Source organism: Gopherus flavomarginatus, chromosome 7 (assembly GCF_025201925.1).
Source record: "Gopherus flavomarginatus isolate rGopFla2 chromosome 7, rGopFla2.mat.asm, whole genome shotgun sequence".
In the NCBI taxonomy this organism is placed as follows: Eukaryota; Metazoa; Chordata; order Testudines; family Testudinidae; genus Gopherus; species Gopherus flavomarginatus.
The window spans coordinates 82,767,551-82,784,324 of record NC_066623.1 but is presented as its reverse complement, the minus strand read 5'-3'; the positions used below and the strand labels follow the sequence as shown (position 1 = coordinate 82,784,324).

The 16,774-nt window shown below is 44.6% G+C and overlaps 1 protein-coding gene across 4 annotated transcripts in view; it reads left to right on the top strand.

Moving 5' to 3' along the window:
* Window positions 1-16,774, top strand: part of MTF2 (metal response element binding transcription factor 2) — a 56,321-nt gene that overhangs the window by 22,436 nt on the left and 17,111 nt on the right. For 2 of the 4 annotated variants that reach the window (XM_050962470.1, XM_050962469.1), the window contains exons 2-7: window positions 1,144-1,196; window positions 1,607-1,805; window positions 1,941-2,022; window positions 4,405-4,500; window positions 4,871-4,971; window positions 5,349-5,497. In XM_050962470.1, coding sequence (XP_050818427.1) covers window positions 1,144-1,196; window positions 1,607-1,805; window positions 1,941-2,022; window positions 4,405-4,500; window positions 4,871-4,971; window positions 5,349-5,497 — 680 coding nt within the window. Of the gene's footprint in view, window positions 1-1,143; window positions 1,197-1,606; window positions 1,806-1,927; window positions 2,023-4,404; window positions 4,501-4,870; window positions 4,972-5,348; window positions 5,498-16,774 lie in introns of those variants that run through there. The other 2 variants (XM_050962471.1, XM_050962472.1) reach the window with 2 other exon arrangements.

Genomic DNA, 16,774 nt, shown 5'->3' with positions numbered 1-16,774 from the left:
ACCGAGAACCGACGGCTGCTCTGTGAATGCCAACAGCAATCTTGAATTGTTTCTGTCCATGTCACACAATAGGGCAGACACCACGGTGTCCCAATCAGTTTGTAGCTCATGAAACACTGCAGGATCCAGGTGCATTATGTTCATAAGGCTCCTTGCAGTACTGGAGAGCTGTGCAGGATCCATGCTTCTTGACGGAGAACTGCATGCGCAGTTTACAGGGTCTGTTGAAAAGCAGTGCAAAATGTACTAGGAAGCCCATGGAATGATGGGTCGGAGAAGTTTAGGTTGACTTATCCTGGTAGTGTACCAATTTTAATCCCCTATGTAGATAGTGCTTTGTCATCAGAAGAGCTTCTCCCGTCATCATAGCTATCACTTTTCACAGAGGTGGAGCTTGGCTGAGAAGAGTTGCAGCTGCGCCAATGCAAGTTTGTAGTGTAGACCTGCCCTAAGCTATTTTCAAGTTTTTTGTTTTGACTACTGTCTTTTTAGACAAACGAAGAAAAATAAATTTGCTGTTTGGGCGGCTAGGACAACTGAAACCCTGATCTAAATGAATGGAACTTTATTTGTGGCTGCTGTACTAAGTGCTGCACTTCATTTAAATTCTGAGTATCTAAATTTAGCCAAAGTTATATGGAAAATGAAAACTTGCTTCCCAGTTCAGTTTCCTCATAAATGCCACCAAATTATAGTTGTATTACATAGTACAGAGGTCCCCAAGTTGTGGGGTGTGCTGAGGAACATTCAGGGGCATGTGGCTAGGACCTAGGCAAGCTCCAGAGCGGGGGATGGGGGGAGGAAGGTGGGGAGCACCACTCAGCTCGGCCCCTGGCCCTGTGCCTGGGGTCCTGGCTGCCAGCCCTGCAGCCTCATCTCCATTCCCGCCCCTGGCTGTGGTCTCATCCTCGGGCCCTCTTACGCCTGTCCATGTCCTTCCACCCCCCGGAGCTGCATCCCTGGCTCCATAGTGTACTTTGGGGACAATCTGCCATATGCAATCTCTCTTGTATAGTTTGTAACTCAACTGTCTGAGTGGAGTCAGAGGAGAAACGTAGCAAAGTGATGGTCTAGGCATGCAGAATGTTTCTGCTGCCTTTCAGTGTACTCGAAAAATGAGATGGGAAATGTTTTCATTTTCAGGCTGAAGTTAGATATACTGAGTCAGCCAGAGCATCCAGGGGATCTAAATACAGGTAGATGAGCAGCTTGTCCTGGAAGAAGGGACAGTTTGTTCTAAGGACTGAGTGGTAACTTTTGAGCTACTAAAATGACAATTTTCTTATCTAGATCCACATTGCCCTTAGACAAGTAACTTCTATCACTGTAGAATAACAACAGTGATTATATAGGTCACCTTACAAATATGTTTTTATGGCCTCACGTTGAACCAGTCTCTCCTCCTTCCTCCCTTTCCCCCTTAAGTATTGGATTCCCATGATTGGTTTTGGTGCTTTTTGAAGTGGCAATATGTTTTAGTTATTGATTTATTACACAGTTCTGGGGATTAGCAGAGAGGCTTTTCTTAAGTGCTATTAAGGCAGACTGAAGTACAAGTGACAAGTTTAATACATTATCCTAATTTAGTTTTTTCTTTCTATTTTAGAGACTCTACAGGGGTGGGTAATTCACTGGTCCAAAAACGGTCTCCTTTACCTCGAAACCAAAAGACACCAACATCCTTGGCCAAGCTGTCCTTACGGGATGGACAGAAAGCCAAAAAGCCAGTGTGTAAATTTGAAGAAGGTCAGGATGTCCTAGCGAGGTGGTCAGATGGCTTGTTTTATCTTGGAACTATCAAAAAGGTAAACTAATTTTTAACAGGCAGAAAGTCCTGTAGCATCATACATTAAGCTTGACTGCAACGTTAAATAAAACACTTCCTTATTTTTAACGTTTCTACGTATTCACAAAATCGTAATTGTAGCTTTATTTTTCAGATAAACAAATTGAAACAGAGCTGCTTCGTTATATTTGAAGACAGTTCCAAATCCTGGGTTCTCTGGAAGGATATACAAACAGGCAAGAACTTCAATTAAATTATCATTATTTATTTAGAATAATTTAAATGCTAAAGTACAGTGCCCTTGGTAGTCTCTTTAAATGAATTAAAAACACATCTTAAATGCAGTACAGTTTAAAGACCCATCATCAATAAACCATCGCGTGAGGAGGGAGACAGGCAGTCAGTCTTGCAGATTGGGAAATCCTAAATCATATAGGTCAAGGATAATACATTAAACTTCACCAGAAACCCACAGAAAGCTGGTGCAGATTGAGAAGTGCTGATAGTTCATTTATCAAGTGCACCACTGGATTTTGCACCCATCTTCAGTTTTCAGATGGCTTTAAGGTATTGTTTAGAGTGCATTGCTGTTGTGTAATCTTGAGGTGACAAAGGTATGGATGACAGTTGCAAGGTCTGTGTCAGAGAGGAACAGTCACATCTTCCTGGCCAAATGTAAATAATGGTAAATGGACCTGGTCATTACTGCTACCTGTTTGTTAGGCTAAACATTTTTCCTGCCATCTTAATGTGAAATGTCTTCATACTTGTATCAGATTTTAAGAAAAAACACAATCTCAATTTTAAGAAGTCACATTCTTGTTTGTGTGGAAGTGCCTATGGTGCTTCATCTGCAGCAGAAGCTAAACTTGTGCTAGTATGATCTAGCCAAATGGACATGAGGCTAAACTAATGCTGCACACTTATGTGCATGATTTTATATAAATAGTGATTTTCCCCCGTCACAGGATTTTTGAGGATTATTTAACAGTGTTAAAGAAATGCAAAGCACTATGGATGAATCTTTCAAAAGCTATGAACATAAATTGCACATAAAAAGACTGTATGTAAAGACATAATAAAATTACTGAACATAATGTGTTTCTGCATACAAAACAAAGCACACAGTTGCTTATCTAGAATTTGCAGATGCATCTTTTTGATTCTGCACCTATATTAAATAGCAAAATAATTGTTACTGCAGAGTTAAGGTTGCAGTTATAGCTCATGCCCCTCCAGAATGTCAGGTTTAGCAAAACTCAAACTTCTAAGAACCCAGGAAATAGTCAAGGTAAGCACTCATGCAACCTTAATTGTATCCCTCTGGAGCTGGCAATAACCACTAAGAATTAGCTGCATACACTCCAGGTGCATTCACTTTGTTGGGTGCAGCTGTATTGAATAGTGAAGGAAAAAACTGGAGCAGTTTAGAAGAGCTGGGATTATAATAGGAGATTTGGGTCTGAGTCACCCCCATCCCATCTGCCTACCCCTATGTGTACTATCAAAGAAAAGAGGTGCGTATATACCTTGAGGTTCCAGTTTGCATTGCTTTAATACAGAATTATGGAGGTTGTCAGTAGCAGGGCTCTGGGGTCTTGTTGCTGTGGGTATTATGAGTACTGAGGTAGCATATGGGAGCAATCTGTGGATCTAGTGATGGGGAAAGTATAGGTTTAGATGGTATCTTGAATGCAAATGTGAAGGAGTTGTAAAATTTAACTGTCACTACACTTGTAAATGGGTAGGAAGTATTTCAGGGCGGTAATTAGGCTCAGTGTTTGAGCATAGGACAAATGTAGGTAGCACCTGCTCATTGTAGTGAAAAGTCCCAGAGTGGGCTTGTGTGTGTATTGGGGCGTTGCTCAAAAGGCAAAGTTAAGGAAGTGAGGCTGTTTACCTTAACTATGTGTCTTCTGGTTTTCAGAAGTTTGAGTTTTGCTGACCTTAGCATTCTAGAAGGGCACACGTTATCACTGAACATACTTATGTCCACATTAATGAAGTCTTTTGTCATTTAACTTCCTTGTTTTTTAAACAGAAAAAAATGTTTGTTGATAGAAGTTAGCAACCATTTAGACAGTTGTATTTCTTACCTGGGTTTGTAGTTATGCTTTTGAGGCTAGATAATAATCGAAAGACCTAACTTGTATAGTGCTTGTCGTCATTATCCCGATTTTTCAGAAAGGAAACTGAGACACAGGGTGGTGAAATGCCTTGCCCAAGGTCATCCAGCTAGGAGTAGTCCCAGTAGTCTTTTCAGTAGGCCACACAGTTGCTATGTGCTTCCTCAGTGCTTCTATCCCCTCCTGTACATTTTTGTTATAGTGGAATGGGGATAATGGTCATGCTTTGAAATGTTTGCAATGTGTTGTTGCTAACAGTGCTGGTGAGAAATCTGGTCTGTGTCCCAAAACCAAACAGGGGTGATGAGTATCTTAACTATTTTGTGGATTACTCTGTATAGCATAAATCTGCTCCCTGCAATGCATACACACATGACTCGGACTACAAAAAGAAAAGTAATTAATGATTGTCCCAACTAAAGATTTTAGTCTAAAAAGAGATTTAACTGGGAAAATTCTATAAAATGAGTTACACTTTTTGTCTATTTTTAGGAGCCACTGAAAGTGGGGAAATGGTCTGTACGATATGTCAGGAAGAGTATTCCGAAGCACCTAATGAAATGGTTATATGTGATAAATGTGGCCAAGGTAACTTCTGTTTCTTCATGTTTTGTTCCATTTAAGACATTTTGGTTTATTCTCAGCTGTGGCCAATGGAAAGGCAAAAGAAGCCAGAACAGGCGTCAATGCTTGACTACTTTTGGCTTGAGTTTTGAAATCTTTCACAGTTCTTGTTTGTTGATTTGTGAATATAGTTTTTACCAGAAGAACTTTAAAAAGAGCATTTGGAACACTATTGATCTTATTACCTGATCATAATCTTTTCACTTAAATGAAGAATATTTTACTTCAGTTTTAAACAACTTTTTTTCTTTCTAAAACATTTTAGTTCCTATAAATATGGGCAAAGTCTTTAATGGGTTTCTTTATAAGAGTAAAATCTGTATTTTGAATTCAGGTTATCATCAGCTGTGTCACACACCAAATATTGATTCCAGCGTGATTGATTCAGATGATAAATGGCTCTGTCGACAGTGTGTGTTTGCAACAACAACAAAGGTGTGTTATGGAAACAATTTTTGTCTATCAGGCTGACATAATTTGTACATCTCCTCCTCCATAGTATTTGTATGGTGGTTAATGTAAGCTTCTTATGTGTGAGGTTGAAAATGACAAACTAGTGCTCTTTGAGAGACTTCCCACAGTTCCTGGCTTTGATGTGGATGGGAAATTTTTGTGAGCAAATTGGAAGCTATGAAATTTTATTATTTTTTCAAAGGCTATTTTTAATAAAATAGCTGGTATATCAAAATTGCAGGTAAAATTCTTATAAAAGTATTTTTATAACTATATACGCCTTTGTGTTGAAAGATTTTGTAATTTTGCATAACTACATTTATTGTTTTTATAAAAAACATGGATCTGTTTTGTTCCAGAGGGGTGGTGCGCTGAAGAAAGGACCAAATGCCAAAGCGCTACAAGTCATGAAGCAAACATTACCATACAACGTAGCAGACCTTGAATGGGATGCAGGCCATAAAACCAATGTCCAGCAATGTTACTGCTACTGTGGAGGCCCTGGAGAGTAAGTAAATATAAATTCCCATCAAAAGCGCTTTTTCCTTCATGCAGCTCTACAAACTTTGGCCTTTGTTCTGAAAGCACTTCGGCTTGTGGTTAACTGTTTGCAGAATCAGGGCCTAACTATTTTTTCTTCAGTACTTAGTGTACATGATGGTGGGGCTGAGGCGCAGTTAATAAAGCGTTGAGCTTTGAAATAAACATGTTTTCTTTAATATATCCTGTGGTAAGCATTATCCTTGCCCCAAGGAATATATCTTTTTGTTCTTTATACAGCACCTGACACAACGTGGTCCCAGTCCATGACTAGAGTTCCTAGGTACAATAGTACAAAATGATGCATTATGTTATTGCATCAGGTCTTCACATGTATCTAGCTATCTGTTCAGGTTTTATCATGCCACCAATGAGAATTGTAGCTGTGAACGCCTTCTACAAAAATCACTGCTTTCATGGCATTACTTCTGGTCTATATTTGAGGTCAAACATACAGAGTAGCTGGTGGCATTGCAGTTATAGGCAGTGGTAATAATGGAACTGTGATACTGAGGAAGAAAATGGAGTTGAATTTTGATATTGGCACAGTTGACTTTAAGCCAGTGTACATACTTTTAAGTTCTCTGGAGGAGTAGCGAATGACAGATGTGCCTAAAATGAGATTCTGTTGAAGAAATTACTTGATTTGTAGCTTTTAAATATTTAGGTTTGAAGATACAAATGCTGACTTCTCAGAGGATGTCTAGAGGCTGTTACACTGAGGTAACTGCCTCTTGATTTAGCCATTTGGTTCTTGTTTCAGCAAACCCTTATTCCTGGGAGTATTCTTCTGAAATTCGTGTAGGGCCATGTCTATGCTACTAGCTGAATTGGCATTGCTGCAATTGATGCAGTAGTGTTGATTTAGCAGGCCATGTGAAGACGCTCTAGTCGATGGGAGAGCGTCTGCCATTGACATAGCATGGTGTAGACGCTGCTATAAGGAGACCAAAGTTACGTCAAAGACTTAGAGCATTAGTGTAGACCAGCCCTAAGACTGGTCACGTGAACAACAGGAGTACCCTGCTGAATAAGGGTTTGCAGAACTGTGACTTCACGTGAGGACCAAATTAAAGCAATCTGGGGTAATAGTACACCATAACATGGGGTCTCCTATGACTCTGCCTCCTTACCATGCCCAGCCCCTCACTTGGAGTGGTTGTGGCAAGAGGGTTCCTTTTTGTCCAAGAGTGGCATTAGGAGGCCCTTTTCTCCCTTGAGCAGGAGGTGATCCTCTCTCTCCACTCTGAGGGGAGAGGGTGAAGCTGGGTGCCTTCCTGTTCCGGTCCCAGCAGCTGTGGTGTTTCCTTGGATGAGTGGATTGGGCTTGTTATGATTGGGGCAATTCACACTTCTCAGGACATGTCTACACTACAAACTGGTTAATGCAAGGTGCAGTAGCATGAAACTGGTGCAGTTAGTATAATGTGCTTTCATCACTGCTGCATGTACTCACAGGGAGTGCTTGTGGTGACACAAAGTGCAGTGTACCATGGATAGGTATTCAAGTGTGCCACATACCACGTTCCAGTGAAGTGCCTTGTAGGGAATTTTTGCAATGCATTGTGGGGCATGCAGAGGTGACTGGGAGTAAGGAGTCAAGTTCCCATCTTGCAGCTTTTTCCATCCCCTTAATGCCATCCTTATCTCGTGATCTTTTGCTCCTTTTTAAAAATTCCACAGACTCTTGCAGCACTTGTTGCTGTCTGCCATTTCTGACAAAAGCATGGAGTCTGGACAGCTCTATGCTGTTGTCATGAACATTGCAAACAGAATGAATGATCCTCTAGTATTTGCAGAGCTGCAGGAGATACTGCAATGGGGAAATCATAATGATTTGTTTGAAGACATAATGTTAAGGGACACTGCGAAAAACAATTGGAGCTTGGTGATGATCTTGGCCAGCTGCCGACAGGGCTGTTCTGGGCTTGAGAAACAAGCACAGATTGGATCACGTCGTACTGCAGGTATGGGACAAGCTGTAGCTGCAGCACTACAGGATGTGAAAGGCCACGTTCCTGGATCTGTTAGCCGAATTTGCCCCAGTCCTCCAGAGCATAGTCATAAAAATGAGCTGTACTGGCAGTTGAGAAGTGAGTAGTGATAGCACCATGGAAGCTTACAGCCTTGTATTGCTGCTGGTCAGTGGGAAATCATTCTGAAGTTGGAAAAGCCAGAGTGGGGGCTATTGTCATGCAAATATGTAGGGCCATTTATCATCTCCTGTTACACGGAACTGTGATGCTCTGCAATGTGTAGGGTATTGTGGATGTATTTGTAGCTATGGGTTCCCGAGCTGCAGTGGGGTGGTAGATGGCGCGCACATCCCTATTTTGTCCTCACCCAGAGTACATCAACAGAAGGGGCTTCTTTCCTGTGGTTATGAAAGCATTGGTAGATCACCAGGGGTGCTTCACTGTCATTTGTGTGGATTGGTCTGGGAGGGTTGCATCTTTAAGAACACAGGGCTGTTCATGAATCTGGAAGCAGGGATGCTTTCTCCTGACCGGCAGATTGCTCTTAGTGATGTTGAAATGTCAATAATGATCTTGGGGGACTCGGCCTACCTCTTGCTCTCCTGTCTTACAAAGCTAAACACTGGCCACCTCGACACCATCCTGGAAAGATTCAGCTGCTGACGCAGCGGCACAGAATGACAGTTTTGAATGTATATTCATCAGGTTGAAGGAGCATTGGCAGTGTTTACTCACCAGATTAGATCTCAGAGAGAAAAATATTGCAGTGGTTATAGCTGCCTGTTGTATCCTTCATACTACCTGTAAGTCAAAGAGGAAAAGTTGCTGCATTGGTGGAGACAGAGGTGGAAAGTGGCTGTGCGCTGACTTTGAACACGCAGGCCATTAGAAGAGCTCAGTGTGGGGCTATGTGGTTGAAGGAGACCTTGAAAGGAGCAATTTAATGGTCAGTCACAGTAATATGCTGCTGTTCTTTGAATGGAGTCCCAGTTGGCGCTCCACTTTAGGTGATTGTGTGCCCCTGCTCCTCTAGTTGGAGAATTTCAGCAGCAGTACCTGGCTGGGCCACACATGCATTCTCACAGTCTCGTGCCTGCAGCAGCGATTAACTACCAATGCTTGGCTGCTGCCTCCATCTCACCCCCCCCACCCCCCGACACACCCCAGTCCTTTTCAACTGCTCTTGGTCTGAGTTGGAGCTCCGACAGTGCTTCACTAGCTTTGCCTTCGTGTTAGCAGTACATAACACCTAGATTAGTGTTGCTCTATAATAGTTAGAGTAATTCATTAAGAATTTTTTTTTTATATTTCTTCCCTGTTTAAAGGATTTTTTTTAATCATTTTGTCCCACTTGAGATATTCTTCAAAATGCCAGGATCTCTAGGCTTTAAATGTTGCCTCTCCTGCCACGAGGCAGTTCCACTTTCAGGTGGACATTCAATGTGTCCAATGCTTAGGGGAAAACTCGTACCCCAAAAGCGCACTCATTGCCACAACTTCGAGGCTCGCACAAGAAAGTACGTCACGTAACTTAAATCCATTTCCCCCACCCCCCGTCTGTAGACCAGGCCTAAGAGGAAGCATTCCACGATTCAGGCTCCAGCATCGGTACCGACCGCACTGCGGCAAAGTACCTATCAGTGGGCCGGGACTTCGGTACTGTCAAAGCCACGGTCCCTAAGTGGACAGACTCTAAAAAGGAAGGCAGAGAAAAGACTGCCCATTCCACTATGGCACAGGCAGCAACAAATAAACACTTAGTGCCCAATGCCTCTGCAGTTTCTAAGGCATTGACACCACCTGCTAGCTCCTTGCCACATTGCAAGGATGCATCAGCAGTAAAACTTGCTCCGTCCCTCTCAGTGAAGTTGATGTCGGCACCTATTCCTCAGGTGCCACAATACCTCCTGGTACCGCAGCAACTCTTGGCACTGCCGCAAATGCAGATGGCACTGCCAGTACCAAACGTACAACAGTTTCTTGCACCTACGCATCTGTCAGTAGCCCTGGCACCTGAGTTGCCTCTCCTTGGTACCGATATTGTCTTGCTGTTTTCACTACCACTGTCTCTTCAGCGAGGAAGACAAGCAAGGGGAAGTTTTTTCGTCCCAACACTCCTCAACTTTGCAAGGCAGTATCAGATCTGAGCCACAAGTGCAGCCTAAGCATCACCCAGATCAGATTTCCCCATCACAGTGGCCCTCGGACCCATGGGCAACCTACAGCCAATACTACTCTAAACACTCGAGAGGTCCCAGGGAAGCTCAGAGTACGGGTGGCCAACCTGAAACTGAGAAGAAGCCAGAATTTACCAATGTACATTGCCAAAGAGCCACAGTAACACAGCAGCCCCCCATCAGCTCTCCTCCCCCTCCCACCCACTGGCAGCCCTCCCCACATCTCCTGATCAGCTGTTTTGTGGCATGCATGAGGCATGGGGAGGGGCGGAGGAAGAGCAAGGGCATGGCAGGCTCAGGGGAGGGTGTGGGAAGGGGTGGAGTGGGGGCAGGGTCTGTGGCAGAGCCAGGGGTTGAGCAGTGAGCACCCCCTGGCACATTGGAAATTTGGCACCTATAACTCCAGCCCCAGAGTCAGTGCCTATACAAGGAGCCGCATATTAACTTATGCGGCTCTTCAGGTGGCTCCGGAGCCACAGGTTGGCCACCCCTGACGTAGTCTCACCAGCGTCAGCAGCACCATTTGACACTTCCCATGTGCAATCTTTCAAGGAAACAGAGGAGGTTGTGCACCAGAAGGCTATTCCTGTCACCAATGCTCCTCCCTCGCCTGATGAGACCATCATGCCTCGGCCACCTACTGCTGGAGATGAATTCACACAGTTTCAAGATCTATTTAAAAGGATGGCTGACATGCTCCAAATACCCCTCAAGGAAGTCACAAGCACAAGCTCTTGGACATACTCCACACAACTACCTCATCTAAGATCTCACTGCTGATTAATGCTGCAATCATGGAGCCCACCACGGCCTTCTTGCAGACCCCTGCCACAATCCCACCAACACATAAAAGGAGGAGGATAAAAAATGTTACATCCCTTCGAAAGGGCTAGACTTTTTATTCTCTCACCCCCAGCCAAACTCTCTGGTGTTAGACTCACTTAATGAAAGTGGTTGGCAACATTATTCCAGGACCACCCTGTATGACAGAGTGGAAGAGACTGGATCTGCTCAGCTGCAAGGCCTATTCATCAGCAACTTTACAATTTAGAATCACTAATTATGAAGCCCTAATGGCAAAATAGAACCACATGAATTATTCCAAACTCTCTAAATTTATTGACTGCATACCTGTATTAAAAAAAGAACAATTTATATCACTCATCTCAGAAGGATACCTGTTGGCCTGCACGGCCCTTCAGGCATTGTTGGATTCCGTTGACATGGCAGCTATGTCCATCACTACTACCATTGTAATGTGCCGAGCCTCCTGGCTTCACCTGTCGTGGTTTCCAAAGTAGAGGTGCAATCCAAAGTAGAGAACCGCCCCTTCGAGGGTCCAAAACTGTTAACTTTTAAGACCGATGAATCCCTCCTCTCACTAAAGGATTTGACAGCCGCTTTCAGATCTCTTGGCATATATACACCTGCAACACAACGTAAACAGGGCAGGTATTACACCTCACAACATTTAAACAGGCTCCCTGTATGTAGACCCAGAGACAAGAGGATCCTTAGAGGCGCGGACAAAGGCCACCAAGTGTAAAACAAACTCTTTTTCAACCCACCGCACCACCACAACCTATCCCAAACATCAATTTGAAGGGCTTAGCAGTCATCCCCCAATTTCCAGTGCTTACACCACTATCCATCAACCATCCATTTCCAGGTTATGTAATACTACTCTACTCAATATGGCAAACCATCATTTCCAACAAAAGGGTATTGGAAGTCATCAGAACAAGATACTCCTATCCTGTTCTTCTCCATCCCCCTCTATCCACCCTCCCTCTCCATCTCTCCTCAGGGACCCCTCTCATGAGCTCCTCCTGAGACAGGAAGTAGAGCACCTTCTGCAACTCAGTGCAGTAGAACCAGTGCTGCTACAACACACAGGGAAAGGGTTCTATTCCGGTTTATTTTTTAACCCAGAAAGTCTGGGGGATTGAGACCTATTCTCGATCTCGGGAACCTAAACAAATTTGTCAAAACACAACAATTCTGGATGGTTACTTTTAGCAACAATCATTCTAGCTCTGGAACGAGGAGATAAGTTTGTAGTCCTCGACCTGCAAGATGCTTATTTTCACATCACTATTCATCCAGCACACAGACTCTTCCTCTGATTTGTCCTTGGGCAGGATCAATATAAATACCTGGTACTGCCCTTTGGCCTTTCCACAGCTTCCCGAGTGTTTTCCAAAGTTCTGGCAGTGGCAGCAGCCCACTTACGCAAGCAAGGGGTCATGATGTACCCGTATTTAGATGGTTGCCTCCTCAGGGCTCCTACTTGGAAAGAAGCCATCAAAGCCACACAAAAGATGTCACTCTTCACAAAGCTCAGCCTGCAAATAAACCTTCAAAAGTCAACATTAACACCAGTTCAGAGATTTCTCACCCTCTTTACCATTTCACAGATTTGTCACCTTAGTGTCTAGTGAACCTGATCAATACCACAGTGAGCAGTCCACAAACATCCGTCAGGACCTGCCTCTGACTATTGAGACACATGGCGGTGACCACTTATGTCGTCTGACAAGCAAGACTGTGGATTTGCTGCCTCCAAGGGTGGCTCAGGATGGTGTACCTCCCACACAAACGCAGTCTGAAAAAACTTTTAAACATGTGTGATTCTATGATTCTATGCCAACAAAAGTCGGACTCCCTTCAGTGGTGGACCCGCTTGCACAATTTGTGTGTAAGTGTCCCTTTTCTACAGACTTCCCCCGAACTGATAATCACAACAAATGCCTCCATATTGGAGTGAGGTGCCCACTTAAACAATCTCACCATCCAGGGCAGATGGTCGTCTTTGGAATCAACACTACACATCAATGTTCTGGAACTGTGAGCCATTCACAACGCTTGCACACATTTCCTGCCTCTGATCAAAAACAAGGCCATGCAGAGCATGACAGACAATGTGACCTGGATGTTCCACGTAAACAAACGAGGAGCAAGGTCACACTCCCTATGTACAGAGGCCATAAGGCTGTAGATACGGTGTAGTCAACACACCATCTCCATATCAGCCACCTACCTACCAGGATCTCAGAACATCGCTGTGGACATGTTAAGCCAAAATTTCTCCCACGACCACGAGTGGGGAAATAAACACCTCAGTAATTCACAACATATTCCAACAATGAGACTTCCCCATAATAAGTCTATTTGGCATGAGTCAACACCAAATGTCCAATGTTCTGTTCCAGAGCAGGCCTTGGGACCAAGATCCAGGGGTGACATCTTCATCTGATGGGACGTAAATCTCCTGTATGCCTTTCCCCGACCCTGTTGCTGGCCAGGGTTATCCACAAGATCAGAACCGATGAAGCCATCCTGATAGTCCCAGTCTGGCCCAGGCAAACCTGGTATCTATATGGACAACAGATGATTCTCATGTCCTCCCACCTCTTCCGAACCTCTTGTCACAGGATACAGGCCAAATCTTGCAGCCAAACCTGGAGACGCTCCACCAGAGAGCTTGGCTCATCAGTAGTTCCAAAGCTAGGAGGAGATCTGTTCTGAGGAAGTTAGACATCTTGTTCAACAGCAGACACTTGACGTACCTCCACAGATGGAAGAGATTCCACATGTGGTATTTAAACAGAGGAATAGAAGCCACTACCGCTACTCTGCCAATAGTCCTGGATTACTTTATAGGGTGACCAGATGTCCCGATATTTAGGCATTTACCCTGTGTCCCAATCAATTGGTTGGTTGGGATGCAATTTTTGTCCCGATATTTTTGCAGCACACTTCTTCCCCCCCCCCCCCCCCCCAAAGCGTCCCGATATTTTCTTCCTCTCATCTGGTCACCCTAATTACTTACTCCAACTTAAGAAATTGGATCTCTGAATGACCTCTTTATGAGTTCAGATGGCAGCGATCACAACCTTCCACCACAAAGTCAATGGGGTCTCAGTCTTTGCACAGCCAATTACCGGAAGATTCCTACAGGGCATACGTAACATCTACCCAGAGCCCCAACTCCTCCATGGGACCTCACTTTAGTGCTTCAATCCCTCCCAAGTGACCCTTTCAAACCTTTAAGTGCTCACTACTCCACCTGTCCATGAAAGTTGCTTTTCTTGTTGCCATCATGTCTGCAAGACATGTAGAAGAACTTGGGGACCTTATGGGGGAGGATTGGACAAATGACCAGGGAGGAGCATAAAAATTATTGCTCAAGCATGCAGGAGTGAAATTAGGAAGGCCAAAATCACACTTGGAGTTGCAGCTAGCAAGAGATGTTAAGAGTAACAAGAAGGGTTTCTTCAGGTATGTTAACAAGAAGAAGGTCAAGGACAGCGTGGGCCCCTTACTGAATGAGAGAGGCAACCTAGTGACAGAGGATGTGGAAAAAGCTAATGTATTCAATGCTTTTTTTGCCTCTGTCTTCACGAACAAGGTCCGCTCCCAGACTTCTGCACTGGGCAGTACAGCACAGGGAGGAGACCAGTTCTCTATGGAGAAAGAAGTGGTTCAGGACTATTTAGAAAGCTGGACGAGCACTAGTCCATGGGGCTGGATGCGGGGCATCTGAGGGTGCTAAAGGAGTTGGCGGATGTGATTGCAGAGCCATTGGCCATTATTTTTGAAATGCATGGCTATTGGGGGAGGTCCCAGATGAGCGTAAAAAGGCTATAATGTAGTGCCCATCCTTAAAAAAAGGAAGGAGGAGGATCCGGGGAACTACAGGCCAGTCAGCCTCACCTCAGTCCCTGGAAAAATCATGGAGCTGGTCCTCACGGAGTTATCAGTCCTGATCACTTTTCTCTCCTCTAAGTGCTTCAGAAACAGCCAGCATGGATTCATGAAGGGCAAGTCATGCCTGACTAAACTGATTGCTTTCTATGATGAGGTAACTGGCTCTGTGGAAGAGGGGAAAGCAGTGGACGTGTTATTCCTTGACTTTAGCAAAGCTTTTGATACAGTCTTCCACAGTATTCTTGCCAGCAGGCTAAAGAAAAATGGGCTGGATGAACAGACTGTAAGGTGGATAGAAAGCTGGCTAGATCAGTCAGGCTCAATGGATAGTGATCAATGGCTCCATGTCTAGTGGACAGCCGGTATCAAGCGGCGTGCCCCAAGGGTAGGTTCTGGGGCCGGTTTTGTTCTGTGTCTTCATTAAAGATCTGGAGGATGGCATGGACTGCACCCTCAGCAAGTTTCCCGATAACATTAAACTGGAAGGAGTGGTAGATACAGAAGGACCTAGACAAATTAGAGGATTGGGCCAAAAGAAATCGGAGGTTCAACAAGGACAAGTTGAGTCCTGCACTTAGGACGGAAGAATCCCATACACTATTACAGACTAGGGACTGAATGGTTAGGCAGCAGTTCTGCAGAAAAGGACCTGGGGTTATGTGGATGAGAAGCTGGATATGAGTCAACAGTGTGCCCTTGGTGCCAAGAAGGCTAACGGCATTTTGGGCTGTATAAGAAAGGGCATTGCCAGCAGATTGAGGGACATAATTCCCCTCCATTCGACATTGATGAGGCCTCATCTGGAGTACTGTGTGCAGTTTTGAGCCCCACACTACAGGAAGGATGTGGAAAAATTGGAAAGAGTCCTGTGGAGGGCAACAGAAATGATTAGAGGGCTGGAGCACGTGACTTATGAGGAGAGGCTGAGGGAATTGGGATTGTTTAGTCTGCAGAAGAGGAGAAGAATGAGGGGGGATTTGATAGCTGCTTTCAAATTCCTGAAAGGGGGTTCCAAAGAGGATGGATCTAGACTGTTCTCAGTGGTAGCAGATGACAGAACAAGGAGTAATGGTCTCAAGTTGCAGTGAGGGAGATTTAGGTTGGATATTAGGAAAACCTTTTTCACTAGGAGGGTGGTGAAGCACTGGAATAGGTTACCTAAGGAGTGATGGAATCTCCTGCCTTAGAGGTTTTTAAGGTGAGGCTTGACAAAGCCCTGGCTGGGATGATTTAGTTAGGGATTGGTCCTGCCTTGAGCAGGGGGTTGGACTAGATGACCACCTGAGGTCCCTTCCCACCATGATATTCTATGGCACACCCACCATATAAGATCTTTCTTAAGAATAAGGTCACTCCAAGGCCGCACCCAAAGTTTCTATCTAAAATCCCTTCTTCATTATACATTAATCAACCCATTCATCTTCCCATCTGTTTTCTAAATCTCAGAAGAACAAACGAGGTGATATTCCACACCCTGGATGTCCAAAGGGCACTAGCCTTTTATCTAGAATGGACCAAAGTGTTCAGAGAGACTCCTGAATTGTTTCTCTCCACGATGGAAAGGTCCAAAGGCAAACCCATATCTAAGCAGAGACTTTCCAAATGGATTTCTGGCTGCATCCAGCTTTGCTACATCCAACATGAACTGCAGCCTCCATCATGGATCAGAACACACTCCACAAGATCCATAGCCACATTGGTAGTCTTTTTGAACATGCCTTTTATGAACAACGTTCTTATCACTGACATAGGTTAAGCAGCCACTTGGACATCCTCTCACACGTTCATACAACGCTACGGGATTGACCAGGACTCAGCCTCTGACACTCGGCTGAGACACAGTCTTATTGTCCATTCAGACCTAATTCCGAAGCCCCTTCTTTCCCTTGAGTGGCACTGCTCTACAGGCACTTAAAGTGAAGCGCCCACACGGACTCCACTCAAAGAAGGAGACGGTTACTCACCTCGTGCAGTAACTGAGATTCTTTGAGATGTGAGTCCGTGTGGGGGCTCCCCTACACCCTCTTCCCCTCTACTTCAGAGTTCTAATTGAATCGTCTGTGGTAAAGGAGGGCAGGTGAGGGCAACTGCACAGGACTAGATAATCGCCGATGCAGGCACAAGACAGGATGTGCACATGTGTGGCCCAGTCAGGTACTGCTGTTGAAATTCTCCGCCTGCGTGCCCCTGCGCCTCTAATTACTTAAAGTGGAGCACCAACAGAGACTCACATCTCGAAGAACCCCTGTTACTGTACAAGGTGAGTGACCCTCTTTTCATGACAGTGCTCTCTCTGGCCCTGAAGTTTGCGGGGGTGGTTAGAAATTGCTTCGTGCTTGGTGTACATTTATTAAAAGTAGTCTCTTAATGTCCTGTGAATTA